This window comes from Corythoichthys intestinalis, chromosome 15, assembly GCF_030265065.1.
Source record: "Corythoichthys intestinalis isolate RoL2023-P3 chromosome 15, ASM3026506v1, whole genome shotgun sequence".
Taxonomy (NCBI): Eukaryota; Metazoa; Chordata; class Actinopteri; order Syngnathiformes; family Syngnathidae; genus Corythoichthys; species Corythoichthys intestinalis.
The window spans coordinates 37,458,991-37,473,482 of record NC_080409.1 but is presented as its reverse complement, the minus strand read 5'-3'; the positions used below and the strand labels follow the sequence as shown (position 1 = coordinate 37,473,482).

Genomic DNA, 14,492 nt, shown 5'->3' with positions numbered 1-14,492 from the left:
CGTATTACGTACTTAAGGCCTTATCGCCCAGCCCTACCCGCCATTAATGTTTTGTACAATAGTTCTAAAATACTTCAAAAATCCTCTCAGGCTAAACTAAACCACTATTTCAGTATCAAGTTAACAGTTCAAAACAGTAAATAAAATACTCAAGTCCCCATTCTGTATCAGCAGCTTTAAACTACATTTCAATTAATGTTGTGAATCAACCGTTAAAGTTGTTAATATTGCTATCGTTATTCCGTAATTTCCCTTCTATCTACTTTCGACATGTGAAAGTTTTAAAAGTGTTTCATCATTTAAAGATAGATTCAAGTCAATATGAGTATTTTAGATAAAAAGTTAAGTAGGTTCGCTACAAAAGAGCCTTCCAGAGAAGTCTACTCCTTTAAGATGGCGGATGTTTACTCACGCCGGCAAGTCTGCCATTTCGCATCTAGTTCTCGATACATGTTCTTACGCCGCCGTCAATCCGTATCTGGTTCTATATCAGTACTTCTCAAATTGTGGGGTGCGCCCCCCCAGGGGGACGCCGAGCGATACCAGGGGTGGCGCATGTGACTCCGGGGAACGTGCCTTTTTTTTTTGCCGCACTACTGTAGAATAAAGTGTACTTGCACATCCACTCAGTGGGTGGCAGTAGTGCTCTCATTTTCAGAGTGCGTGCAGTATTTTTTACCTAAGCAAGAGCACGCAGGAAAGAGATATGAAGAGCTGTACGCAGTTTTCGAAAGCCATTTTCCGGCCGGACTCACGCTGCGACCCACTATTTTCTCCGGTTCTCACGTGTCCGCCCGAGAAGTGCCATTTTCGGCTTGGGATCGTCACGACGACAGCCCTCACCTACAGTTCTCCCTCGGCCGCCGAGAGTGCGCTTTTTTTTCGGGCCGTTTGCCTTTTGGTTTTCACTTTCAATACAGTGGGAGATGAGGAAAGACCACCGTTTACTGTGTCAAAAAATGATTATAGCGGACAGCCGGAAGCCAAATCAATTAAGACGCTACTTAAAGACATTAGACCTCAATCTCATTGATAAGCCGCTTGATTGTTTTTCAGCGAAAATGTGCCGAATATTGCTAACAATCGTCCCGCTTTGTCAGTTTTATATCAGTAAACCAGTGAGCACTGTTAGCATGCTAGGTGAAAATAACCCCACACCATTGCAAAGGAAGTGAAACTGTGAGCAGCGAAAATAAAAACTCTCCTTCTGTCCAAAGACACTTTTTTTCTCTTCTTCTATTCAGTTTTGTTTTTTCGGTCAAATGTTTTGGCATTTTGTCCTCATGAGTTAATGTTTCATATCAATTTGTATTTGTTATTATTTACTGATTTTATTACATTTTATCTTTCAGTATCAAAGGGTCAAAAATGTACCTTGAGTTTATTTTTACAGTTTGGATGGGACTTTTTTTTTTTTTTTTTTTTTAAATTCAGGCAAATTGATGCGTGTTAAGTCTTCTGTTACAAACAAAACAATGTTAATAAAGTTATACTTTATTATAAGTTGATCGATGTTACTTTTTTTTCTTTAATAGAAAAATAGGACAATGTTTGGCAGAGGCGTACTTAGAGTAGTAATATTATAGACAAATGATACTATTTACAGTGGCGGCAGAGAGTTTGGGGGGGTGTGAAACATTTAAGTCTTCCTTGGGGGGGCGTAACAAAAAATAATTGAGAAGCACTGTTCTATATATATGTGATATATACTGTAGCATTATGTGGCCCATTGGCCGTATGTTTGTAGCAACTAGCAACTGAGCGTTGTTTGTAGCTGTAGACGGCCGCAGTCAGGTATTATTGTTTTTTTATCTAGCGGCATGAGTTGAACATGATATTTACTCTCGGTCCGTTCCTCATTGCGTCCCGAAGACAGCGCTGACTGTATTTTAGTTCCGCTTTACCTGGTATAATTAAATTATCGGAATTTGGATGTTTGTAAATCATTCTCGAATCTTCCTTGGCCGAATCGCGAATAATCTAAGAATCGGAAATTCCGCACGCCTCTAGTTATTACATGAAAAAAAAAGCGTTTGTGTTTTTCCTGTTGTACTGAACCCGCACTGAACCGTAACCCCCGTACCGGGGTACGTACTGAACTGTGACTTGTGTGTACCGTCACACCCCTAATGTATATAGTAGGATGACCATATTTTGATTTCCAAAAAAGAGGACACTCGGCCCGGCTTCGAGATACTTGAATTTTACTCGAAGTTCACTCAAAGATGCCTATATAACTTTAATATATTTAAAGTGTGCCTCCTCTGTCTGGATAGAAAAATTCAGTTTTATTAAAAAAAAAAAAAAATAGGCCTATTGCCATATAATATAGACAGTGGTACCTCTACATACGAATTTAATTCGTTCCAGGACCTTGTTTGTAAGTCGAAATGGTCGTATGTCGAGCAGGATTTTCCCATAGGAATACATTATAATTCCATTAATTCGTTCCAAAGCCTAAAAACATACACTACATTCTTAATAAATACTGCTGGCACTGTTACAAATGGCAATTAAACATAGAAAAACAAATAAGTTATAAATAAATAATTCAGAATAATATAATAATAAGAAGAATAATTAATAATTATTCCTGTAAATAATGTAACGAATCGGATTCTAATATGGCGGACACTTTTTACTGTCCCTGAACGCACCGCGAAGCTGACGTCTCAGTGAGATAGGTCGGTGCGGTAGAGATAATACTTTCGTTTTCCTGAGAGCAGTCAACTGCTTAAGACAATGGGCGTTTTGTGTTGGATAAGTTCTTAAATAAATGATAAAAACGTGACGAAGCTGGCGATTTCCTTGGCAATGTTACCACAATAATAATTGTCACCTTAACTTATAAATAGTGGCGAACGGTGGTCGGAAGAGGACCATGGAGCTGTATTGTGGAGCCAGTTCAGGGACGCGCACCCCAAGTTCATATTTTTCTATAACTTGCATCTTCATTTCAAAGGTAAGCATCACTTTTTTCCTTGTTACTCCAACTGTATCAACTTTTTTTGAAAACTGTGTTGATTTCTCACACAAGAAAATCCACCGTGCGTTTGTTTGCAGTGCTGTCATGTCGTCGTATTTCGAGCAACTCGTCGGATGGAGAAACAAATGGCGGCTCAAATTTTACGTCGGATGTCGAAAAGATCGTGTGTCGAAGTGATCGTATGTAGAGGTACCACTGTATTATACACTATATGGAAATTTTTTTTTTTTACTCAACTGGTTACTCAACAGGCTTTATTCTTCCTTAAAAAATAATCATACCTTCAAAAAAAAAAAAAAAAAAAAAAAAAAAAAAAAAAAAAAAAAAAACAACTAAAAATGATTAAGCTTAAAAAAAAAAAAGAAAACTAAAAATGATTAAAAAAAATATCTATATAATGCAGACCCTTGGAAATGTAGTCCAGTCAATACGCACACACAGTAGGCTATGTGCCAACTCAACATTTTTATAAATTACTATCACGACAATTGACGTTGACAAATTGTTATTCCTACTCAATTTTTATTCTCATTCAGTGATCTAGATTGTACGCAAACAATAACCGAAAAAAACTGACAAGCTATTCAACCAGCATTTTCCAAACGCAGCAGTTCAAAACTACATTGCCCATAATGCCTAGCGCCTAGCAAGTAGCGGGCGAGGCAAAATCAAACTTTGCTATAAAACTCCAACTCTCTTCTCATTTTGCCCTAGTTGTTTTGATAAAAAGTATCACACAAGGTTTAAGGATACGTTTCAAGAAAAGTTTAGGGCAAGTGACTATTTTTGGTAATTAAAAAAAAAAAAAAAAATGTATTACATTGCGTTGTCTACAAGGACAATGCCCACTTGGTGATGATAATGTGTACTCAACAGGAAAACAGTCCATTATTTTCAATTAATTGTACTCACCTGAACGCCACGAACTGTACACAAAAAAAAAAAAAGGTGCCCGAGAGTTTAAGATGACGTTCGACACGCTAAATGCTAATGCTAGCAAGAACGGTAATGCTTTGCTAACGGTCCAAGCCACCTAGCATCGCGTTTCCAATGGCGTCACAACCCCATTCTCTCCTCCCCTCTCCCGCTCTGCTCTCTCGGTGACTCTCAGACATCTCTCGTCATTTAACTAAATTGTACGTTTTCACATCCTAAGTAACAGTAACGGCATTGCAAAGATGCGAAAAGTAATTCATTGGATTACTTTCTACTAACAAAAATAACGCCATTATATTCTAACCCCGTTATTAACAACACTGTTGTCACTTACTCTGAGCAGAAAAAGACCTCCTTGAGGCAACGTTTTCATTTTCCTCCAGACATGTTGTGCTCTAAGACACAAAAGGATAAAAGTAAAATTAAAATGACAAACATTTGACACTGTTACACTTGAAAATTTTCTAATCTTAAATATATATCTGATTTTGACGAACAAATTGTGTTTCACTCACATATCCAGCTCTGTTGCTGTGTTGCAGCTGTAATGTATTGCCGCTGTTGTACCCTGATGTGGGTCCAGATGACAGGCTAAGACTAGATCCGGTGCACAAGGTGCTGTTGCTGATCCTGGTTCCATGCCTTGGGTCAGCCTGGCAAAAAAAGATGGGTATCTCACATGTATGATTAAGAAATGTAGCCTTGGTTCATATTTTTTTCAAATCCTGGTTTAGACCTGCTTTACCGTGGACTCAACAGATGAAGACTGCTGCAAAAGCCTCCTCTTCTCTTGCTCAGTCCTTTCGCGCAGTCGCTCCCTGGCTTTGGCGATTTCACCCATGGCTTCCTCCCGAGCACGGCCGTAATCACGCAGCATCTGCTCGATGTCTGAGGGGTACGTGCCATCGCTTCCCACCGGTACTCGTATTCTACTAGTAAGAGGTGAAGGAGGGTTCGATGACTCGAGTTTAAAAACTGATCCGAGTAATTTTATTCACCTCGAGGAATCGTTTAATTTTGCCAGCTCTAAGCATCACGTTTTGCCCGGACTACTCTTAATGCGGGACAACGCGCTGATGTCACATGCGTAGAGGAAGAAGCAATAAAAGAAATATTTTAAAAAACCTTTCTGCAGCCGACAGCCGTTACCAACTACGCCGTCGTTGCTAAAAACTAGCCCGCATGATGCGGTGTTAGCAGGTAGCATCTGATGCGTCTCATAGATAACACATGTACAGTGGGGAGAACAAGCATTTGATGATTGGCAGTGTATCAAATACTTGTTCTCCCCACTGTATGTTGAACTAGAATGCGAAAAGACAGAGTCAGCGGTGTTAGTAAACAGCCATCTTAAAGCAGTACACTTCTCAGCGCTAATAAATAAGATTAACGTTACTGTCACTCGCTTACGTACGTAACGTTAGCCCTGCGGAGGTCTAGGTTTCTATTAAGACCACTGTCGATGCGTGGCAAACGTGTCTTACATACAGGCTTTATTTAATCTGTGAAACATAGCGCTGTAGAGTGATGAGGGTGTAAAATAAAAATATGATAAAGCTAACTGTCAGTTTTAGCTCAGTAGTCATTGCTGGATAAAACACCAAGTAGCACTGGCCCCTAATGTGCTCCAATAAAGCAGGTATCATACTGTAACGTTGACAAAGAGTCACCCGCTTCGTTAGGTTGCAATTATTTCTTTTTGGGGAACTTGTGGAACGACAACAACAACAGGAAGGCACGTCTCTCGCTCTCCCTCACCTCCGCATGTCACGCGGAGCATTCGGGAACGCATGCAAATATCCCCACCATATTATAACCTGATATGTTACAATACATTTATTTTGAACACTGCAAAAACTCAAAATCCTATCAGGACTTAGTTTAGTCTAACTTAAAACTTAACTGGAACTTAAAAATGGCTTGACACAAATAGAAATTCAATTGAAACACGTGGGAAAAACACCTAACTTTTAAGTGATGTGTGTTATCAAGCGTAATGGCATTTTTAGGTAAGAAATATACATATTTTTTATAAAATCTAAAAGTTTCTGGAGTGAAAGCAGTGAATTGGTCTTTTTTTTTTTTTTAAATTCTAGTCACATCTGAGAGGTGGCTGTTTTCAACAATGTACATCGAAAACAAAGACAATGACTGAAATTGGTTCAATATTAAATGAAATGTCTTTTTTTCTTATGTATATTTATAATTGCTCTTTACCTAAAAAATATGTTTTATCCTATTACTCGATAAATCGATAGGATTTTCAGTCGATTACTAAAATATTCGATCGCTGCAGCTCTAGTTCGATGTATTACATGTTTATGAATCGTCGACGTACCTGGTGGTATCTGGCTTGGACTGTCGGTTGGGCGTGGCAGGAGGGCTACCAGGATGACGTCTGCTGGGACTTAGGCTGCGAGTTCGACGGCTCGTCTGTGGACTCTCATCAGTATGTTCACGGAAACCCTCAAAACTAGAACGGTGCCTGGGAAGGTACAAAGACTAATCAATTAATCAATGCAAAGGTCAGGCAGATGATGGGTTTGACCTCAGTTGTCCGTTTCAGTTTTTCAGTTGTTTTCCTCAATGATCATGAAAATATTTTGTCCAATATTTTCATGATGATGACGTGACAATGACGAGCTAAAAACGAGTCTTGGAAGACTAAAACATAACAAAACTAATTCCAGTTTTTATCTGACGCGACGACGAGACGAAAACGCGACAGTTTCTGTCATATGTTCACAACGCGTGAGATTTTCATATTGTACGTGGAGTATGTCAGCTTGCATCGTAGAGGTGTTTGGATCATGTCACTCATGTGAGATGTACTGCGCCTATGCGGCACCCCCCCTCAATAGTCACAGTTTTAGGATGTGCTTCAAGCTAGGCTGCGCTCCATCTTGTTTTGAAACACATGGTAAGATTCGTCTTCTTATCTTGACAAGAGAGAATATGCAATGCTGCTTTAGCCTTTAAAGGTCTAACGGCTAAAGCACTAAATGTAACTTGTAGCGTTAGCGTAGCATTAACGTTAGCTTTAGCATTTAGCATGGCGAGCGTCTTCTTAAACTCTCGGACAACTTTTTACTTAGTTTGTGGCGTCCTGGTGGGTTTAATAAATTGAAAATAATAAACTGTTTTTCTGTCGAGTGTGTATTATCAACACGAAGTTGGCTTTGTCCATGTAGACCAGGGGTCTCCAACCCAATCCTCAAGGCCCACTGTGGGTCCTGGTTTTTGTTCCAGCCGATCCAGCAGAGACAGTTGAACCAATGAGGCTTCTGCTAAAACAAGCCACACCTGACTGCAATCAATTGATTGCACTTGTAAAACACCAGATTGGGGAAAAAGTGTCGTCATCTTCTTTGGTAGGAATGCAATCCTGCACCCACAGTGGGCCTTTGTGGAATAGGGTTGGGGACCCCTGATGTAGACCATAGGTGTCAAACCAGTTCTACAAAGGGCCGAGAGGGTGCTGGATTTTGTTCCAACAGATAACGCACAGTTTAACCAATGAATTTTCTGTTGAAACAAGTGGCACCTGACAAAGTCTAACTGATTACCCATGTAAGAGATCAGATTGGTCAAAAGGTGTCCTCTTCATTGGTTGGAAAGAAAACCTGCACCCACTTGGCCCTTTATGGAGTCAGTTTGACACCAGTGATGTAGACAGTACAATATGTGCTCGTTTTTCAATGTCCATTCAGAATAGTTAGAAACTGTTATTTATTTCATTTATTTATTTTGGGACTAAAACTTTGATTTTACAGACAAACATTTTGAGTAATTGTCGATTAAACCTGGACAAGATGAACACATTTTGAAATGACAAAAATATGACTAAGATTAACATATTCGTCCAAAAGCCTAGGAAGAAAATTAAAAGGACTGCCAAAAACATCACTGAGTAGAATGCTTACCTATCTTGGAGTTGCTTTTTTCCGAGGGTGGCAGTTGAACAATTCACCTTGAGCTCCTCCGTGGACCTGGGAGACAGCATCTTGAGCAAAGCGTCTGTCTCTCCCAGGCCGTAGTGCAGCTTGGCCTCTGTAAGCTCCACGGTCAGCGGTGTGGAGCTGGCGCAAAGGCCGACGGAAGCCATTACTTGTTCCCTCTCCTGACGCAGATGTTCGATTTCTCTTAACCTCATGTCAGAGTTGGAAGTGGAAATCTCCGCCGCATCGGAAAAAACACAATATCTGGATTGCCGAGAGTTGATGCCAGACCAGTTGGTGAACTTATTGTGCAAGGGCAGATCCTCGGGCAGTTTATCAGTGTCCAAGCAGGTGATTGGTTTACAGTTCACCAGGACATCAGTGCTGCACTCACTGGGTGTCAGAGATGCAGCTGGGGATGTACTGCAGGTATCGCTGCCAAAGGGTTCCACTTGAGGTTTTAGCTGGGCTGAGACTGTTGATTGTACGCTTTTGGATTTGGTGTCATGATTGTCTGTTTTTCTTCCAGTGGCAGAGGTGTGACTCTGCGGAGAAAAGTCGAACAAGTTAGGACTTTGTGACGTGTTCTGTTTGGGCTGAGGATGATGACTGCCATTTTGAGGAGTGTTTCTTCTGTCCATTGATGAGCTTTGGAAGTAGTTCTTAGTCTCTTTAACTCTTGAACTACGGATCATTTTTTCTGGTGACCTACCAGAGCAAATGCCACGATTCAGTCCTGATGACCTGTAAGAAGACTCAGTGAAGCTTTTGTCTCCCCTGCGTCCATTCAGATCGCCTTGTCTAGGCTTCAACTGTTGGTTTACACCGAAGGTGACAATTGGGGACGATGCTCGATCTGTGAATGTAGTCGCAGGCTTTGAAGGATTGCTCAACAAAGGGGTTTGGGGTTTTTGGCATCTGCTTGGGTTCCAGCAGTTTTCAGAAGTGGTATTGTGGTGATGCAATTTCTCAGACAAGATTTTCTTTATTGAAGATGATCTTAATTGTCTTCGACAACCAACAGGCTGTGATTTTAAAGAAGCAGTCCCGGGTTGGAAGAAATTTAAAGTCCCATCTTCCTTGTCAACCGTCTCAGTTTTCATCAAACAGAGAGAGTCTTTGTCTCGTGAAACCACTTCAGCACCAATCACTCTCAATGTCACGTTGACTTCATGGGATTTGGACCTTTCGAGCTTGTTAGTGTTCTCAGGTGTCGAAGGTCTCTCCGTCTGAACCCCGACATCCAAGGCAGTTTGGGTCGAGCAGTCGAGGCTGACATTTGAGATTGATCGAGGACTCAATCCGCTAACGTGAGCCATCCTCAACCCCTGAACATCTCCCAGCAGGTCCGACGTGCTGTGGATCAGCTTTGAGAGGTGGACTGACATGTTTTCCATGCTGGTCCATGTCAAGGACTTGTTTATTTGAACCTGGGACTTGGGAATATCCGTGTGGCTCCTTTTGTGCCGCTCCTTCCTCTGTGTAGTGGTTGGCAGGACCAGCTCAGTCTGAAGGCCATGTTCATTTGTGTTTTTCTGTGTCACGGAATGGCCCAACTCCGGATCAGATGAGTTAGCAAACCCGCTGGATGAGGTAGTGTTGACTATCTGTTCGATGCTGCTAAGCGTACTGGAGAGCCCCTTGTGCGCAGCGTAGGTGCTCAGATGAGAATTGAAGGGAGAGTTCTGCCTGTTTAAGCCGTTATCGACGCTACAGCACCTCGTTATGCGTTTCTCAGTGAGCGGGGATTTGTGGGACAAGTCGTTAGCACTGCCAAAAGCATGGTTTTTGCAGCAAGGCTGGTAGTAGTCTTGCCACTGATGAATGAATGGATTGATATCACTAGAGACAAAATGCATTTGGGATTCCTGAGAGTTGACTGCATTTTGGCAATCATTTGTCCTTAGTGGTATTGCCTGTGAAGGTAAGGAGAGTCTTTTCCTGCTAACCTGTTTTATCAGCTCCATTTTAGAGTTCACTTTGGAAATCTCCGTATTAGACTGTCTGACATTGGTTTTGTCTTCACTGTCAAGTTTCAGCTGACTAGATGACTGTTTGCTGGACGTTTGGTCTTCATCTGATGACAATGTCTGAGGGGAAGAGGAGGGACAAGTTATTTTTGTCCTCCTGAACCTTTTAGACTTATTCTTTTTAAGCAAAAGAGATGATTGACACTGTGTGCCAACATTGGCCATTTCAGAACCACTTGAACTTTTTACTTTAATTTCATCTTTTAACACTGCAAAGCTTTCTGGAACATGCACTTCAGATTGATTTATAACACAAGGCCCTTCATGTTTGACTTGAGCTTTGTCCCCATTGCACTGAAAACCTTGACATTTGTTAGTGGCGTTGTAATCCCTATTGGCCACACAAGCCTGACAACGGTCATTCAAACATGGACTGCTGTGCTGATCTTGCTCTTTGACATGTTTATTTCTCTGTGTGGCATTATGGAAATAGCCTCCATCGGAGGACAACCTTTGAGGGTGAACAACTTCCTTTTGTAATTGTTGGTCACATGAGTGACCACAGTTAACATTGGACATGCTTTCCACATGATATGTTCCTTTGGTGGTTGCTATTTGGAATGGCTGTTGCACAACAGAATTCAAAGCTTCAGAGCAACTTTGGCGGTATACATCTTTTGAACAATCATTCTTTGGCAGATGATCCTCAAATCTTTCTGGTTGACTTGCATCAGCATTGCCGCTCGTGCAGCTGTCTGACATTTCGTGGCCAGTTGGTTTGTTCTCAACTTTTGTCAATGCAGGGACAGTTTTTACTTCTGAAGCCCTGAGTTTCTTTTCCGCTGTTTCTCCATTATTGGGGAGATCTTTCATCCGATCACTTGTGTTATCTAGAGTATTGTTATTTATTTGTTTTTTTCTTTGGTCATCACAATCTGAGACTAGTCTTTGACTCCAGTTTCTTTGACTCCAGCTGTGCCCATTGCTACTGTTGCCAAACAACGCCAGTTTTAAGTGCTCTTGGACAACTTCTGATATTCTCAAGTCAATGGCGCTACAAATCGCCTTAGACTGACAACTATGATTTCTTTCGGCATTATCAATTTGAAACAATGCTTGTTTTGTATTAGCAACTACTTTTTTTGCATACTTAGCTTTTATCTCTCCAACAGAGGGGTCACTCGATTCCTCAAGTTTTTGAGGGGAGAGATGAGTTGATACAAATCCTAATTTGAATATTTCTAGATCATGGTGTTCTTTTTTGGAGTTAAATGTGTTATTACTATCTGACAAAATATCTCCCTGGTTGTCAACTGGTGAAGAGCTTCTTTTTGGTACCCTGGATTTCCCCTCACAAGCCTCCTGCTGCTCTCTGTTTCTCTTTCTTGAATTTTTACAAACTGACTGACTTTGCAGGGCTACGAAAGCAGCATCGACATCTTTGGTGTCATTCTCGGACTGTGATTCAGCCTTCGCGAGGGAATGATCTTTGATAATCCCATGGCCTGATGTGTCAGACTGTTGAAGAGTAACATCTAGATTGTGTAGCACCTCATTCTCTTGTGACGCTTCGAAGGAGCTTGAAGAGTCTTTCGTAAAAGCTTGACTCCGCTCAACAAAATTTGTTAACAGATGCAGTTCTGCTTGACAACCTGAGGTATACATGTCAGTACCAACGTCATCTTTAAACTTTTGGGGCAGAGGTAGTGGGTCGGCGATCAAGCACTTGGTCCCACTATTTGACTCTCCCTTCTCATTCTGTGACATCAAATCCACAGTTAGTTGGTCACTAAAAACTTTGGCACTGATGGATGTTGAGTTATAACTTCGAGAGGGACTCAAACCATCTGAGAAGTTGGAATGTTCACTACTATCTTTTCGGAAGGATGGAGAATCTCTGAGGATACCGGAAACGTTTGCCACCTCACAGGAGGATTGGACATCCACAAGCAGTTGCAGGTTTTCAGACAACCCAGCAATAGGAGAAGCAGCAACACTGGTTTGACAGATGTTATTGTCTATCAGCTTTTGTACATTTCCAAATTCAGGTTTCAATTTCAGGGAATCTTGCTGGCTGGAGTGTATCTGTGCAGGGTCAACTTTAGGTTCTTGACAAATGCGCCATTCTTCACCTCTCGCTACTATCCTATTACCTCGTGGGGAATCTGTCACCAAAGAGTATGTCGTATCCACTTTTTGGCAAGAGTACTTAACAGACGAATATTTCGCCAAAGCTAACGAGTCTTTTGACATCTTACTGTCTTCGCTATCTGCTTCACTCGGAGCCTCTTCTTCACATTTGAGCTTCTGAGCCAGAGCTGTTGCGTAAACCGAGGATAAAGAATCGAGGGAAAAGAGGCTCTCAGAATCAGAGGCCCCATCATGCTGTTCATCTTCTACTTTCCATTCACATTTATACTTCCATCGTTGTTGTCTCTCCACCCACTGACCTGTCTTGTTCATCAGAGCCTCCGTGCTGTGCCATCGTCTCGGAACCTCTAATGGAACGCTCTTCTCGAGCTCTTCTAGAGAGACTGTTTTAATGGTACTTTCTCTCATCACTCCACTATCTTCATTGCTTCCTGGAAACTGATTTGTTACCTTCCCATCAACTTCGGTGTTGTTAGAACGTGGTGATGGGTTTCCTGAGGCTTTAGCTCCAACAGAACTAGAGAAGGATTTTCTAGTGACACTACACTGGGTTTGTATTTTTACATCCATGTTTGGAATTATAGGGATGTCTGTTCTGCATGCTACATTTTCTTTGCCAAGTGGTTGCACAGTGATACAAACAGGCAACTTTGGTGAAGCGGCTGCGTTGTGGTCTGATCTGTTCTTAAAAGATAGTTGTCTTTGTGGCAGCAGAGGTTTTCGTTCAGTGCACCGCATACACGGCCGTTCTTGGGAATTCTCCTCATCCTTGGATCTACTACTTCCTTGGCAGGCCTGATTTAGTCCTGAGGGGACTGGACCAGAACAACTCTGAGTCCTTTCCCGAGGAAGGCACTCATCTGAAACCCACTTCCTGCTAGTAAGGCACACTGGAGATGTGGAGTTTGAATTCATATCTGTGGATTTATTTCTTTTGAGGAAGTGTCTGTTGAGGGAAGAGAAAATTTCAGCGTAATGATACAACACTTGTAAGTTCTGAAAATGTTTTGTAAAGCTTACGCGTGTTTACCTGAAGATTGGGGTATGCTGTGGGTACAGTCGGGACACAAGATCAGCAGAGAAGGAATGTCTCGGAGAAAGAAACTTTGGTGGAGACCCCTCTTCAGGGCTCTCTGGTGACGGGGGTAGGCCTTTTTCTAGACGCTGCAATTCCCTCTTTGCTTCCAAAAGATGCCGCTTGCGGGCAATTCTCTCCAGCTGGAACTGCAGCTTTTTCCGGCGAAAGCGGGACTCAGCACGACACAAGGCATGATGCTTCAGTAGCTCCTCTTGGACCACTTTCTTCCTGACCCTGAACACCATGGACGGACAATCCCTACTTTGAATGCCCTGATCATCCGGCACAAATCCTGTGAGACGCTCCAGAAAGGGGTCTGGTTGGGGGTCCGTTTGAATTCCAAGGTGCCGCTTCTCCTGCATGATCCACTGGTGGACTGTTGGTTTAAAATTCCCAAGAAACGTGTCAGGAGTTGTTTATGATGTTAATGTAACATTCAGCTTACTCTCGTTGTGCTGGTGCCGAAGATGTGCTTGATCCATCTCCAGCTCCCTCTCGGCCCGCCGCTGCTCAGAACGCATCTCCTGGCGCAAACCTTCCACATAGCACTGCTGCTCTTCCACACGGCGCCTAGCACTCGACTCCTCATCAGGGGACAAGGACACTGCAGGCAGCCCTTCTTTTTTGCTACAACATAAACACAGGAGCAAAGTCAGAACAAGAACATTGTCTGATTACATTTTGGGTTTTCTAACCTTTGGTCAGGAGTTGGAAGGGAAAGATCGATGTCGGTACTTTCACTTGCCTGAGAACCAAGATTTGAAAATATTAATCAAACAGAAACAATCAATTTGTTAACCATTTGAGCTGAGCTGCACATACCCGTCGGCGCTCCCGGAGGACGGCCGCCTCCACTGGGTGGTTAAAGCGGAATTTATGAAGCCCGCCCAAGGTGATCACCATTCCTGGAGACAGTACAGTTAGCAGGGTATGCAGCCTAGTTTTGTGATCCTGAAAAGTGGCTCCAGCTTTGAGACGACTTACCTTGCGCAAGTCTGCAAGGTTCAGTGACTTCCCTGTCGTTTATCAGGCAGGCACAACCTGGCAGCGGCCTGAGAGTGACCACGCCACTGTCATTATGGATCTCACAGCTGGCCAAACCTGACAGAATTTTTTAACATAATCGAAAATATCAGTAAACTCAATGTGATGTACATAAAGATCCGGATTGCTCTTCTCAGAGAAATGGATAATTGTTGTGAATACAAATGGACACTAAAAAAGTATGGGTGAAATGTTTTTCCACTGAACTCCTACCTATTTGTGGTTCTTCCAAATGGTCTCGTGGTCCGATGTGGTTAACACCTTCCTTTAATGAAAATGGGTGCAGTGGAAAACATTTAATTCAGGAATCTTTTCATTTCTTATCACCTGTTCTCTTAGGCGAATTTAAAAACAAGGTTGTAAGGACCACGTGCTTTCCAAGTGTGTAC

General features: G+C 42.1%; 1 protein-coding gene across 4 annotated transcripts in view; it reads right to left on the bottom strand.

The window, feature by feature from the left end:
• stard9 (StAR-related lipid transfer (START) domain containing 9) overlaps positions 1-14,492 on the bottom strand; it is a 65,691-nt gene that overhangs the window by 5,564 nt on the left and 45,635 nt on the right. For 3 of the 4 annotated variants that reach the window (XM_057859517.1, XM_057859520.1, XM_057859519.1), the window contains exons 16-26: positions 14,317-14,368; positions 14,044-14,160; positions 13,882-13,964; positions 13,755-13,804; positions 13,505-13,686; positions 13,012-13,435; positions 7,846-12,927; positions 6,261-6,407; positions 4,668-4,854; positions 4,438-4,575; positions 4,257-4,317 (exon numbers count right to left, since the gene is read on the bottom strand). In XM_057859517.1, coding sequence (XP_057715500.1) covers positions 4,257-4,317; positions 4,438-4,575; positions 4,668-4,854; positions 6,261-6,407; positions 7,846-12,927; positions 13,012-13,435; positions 13,505-13,686; positions 13,755-13,804; positions 13,882-13,964; positions 14,044-14,160; positions 14,317-14,368 — 6,523 coding nt within the window. The remainder of the gene's footprint in view (positions 1-4,256; positions 4,318-4,437; positions 4,576-4,667; positions 4,855-6,260; positions 6,408-7,845; positions 12,928-13,011; positions 13,436-13,504; positions 13,687-13,754; positions 13,805-13,881; positions 13,965-14,043; positions 14,161-14,316; positions 14,369-14,492) is intronic. The other variant, XM_057859518.1, reaches the window with a different exon arrangement.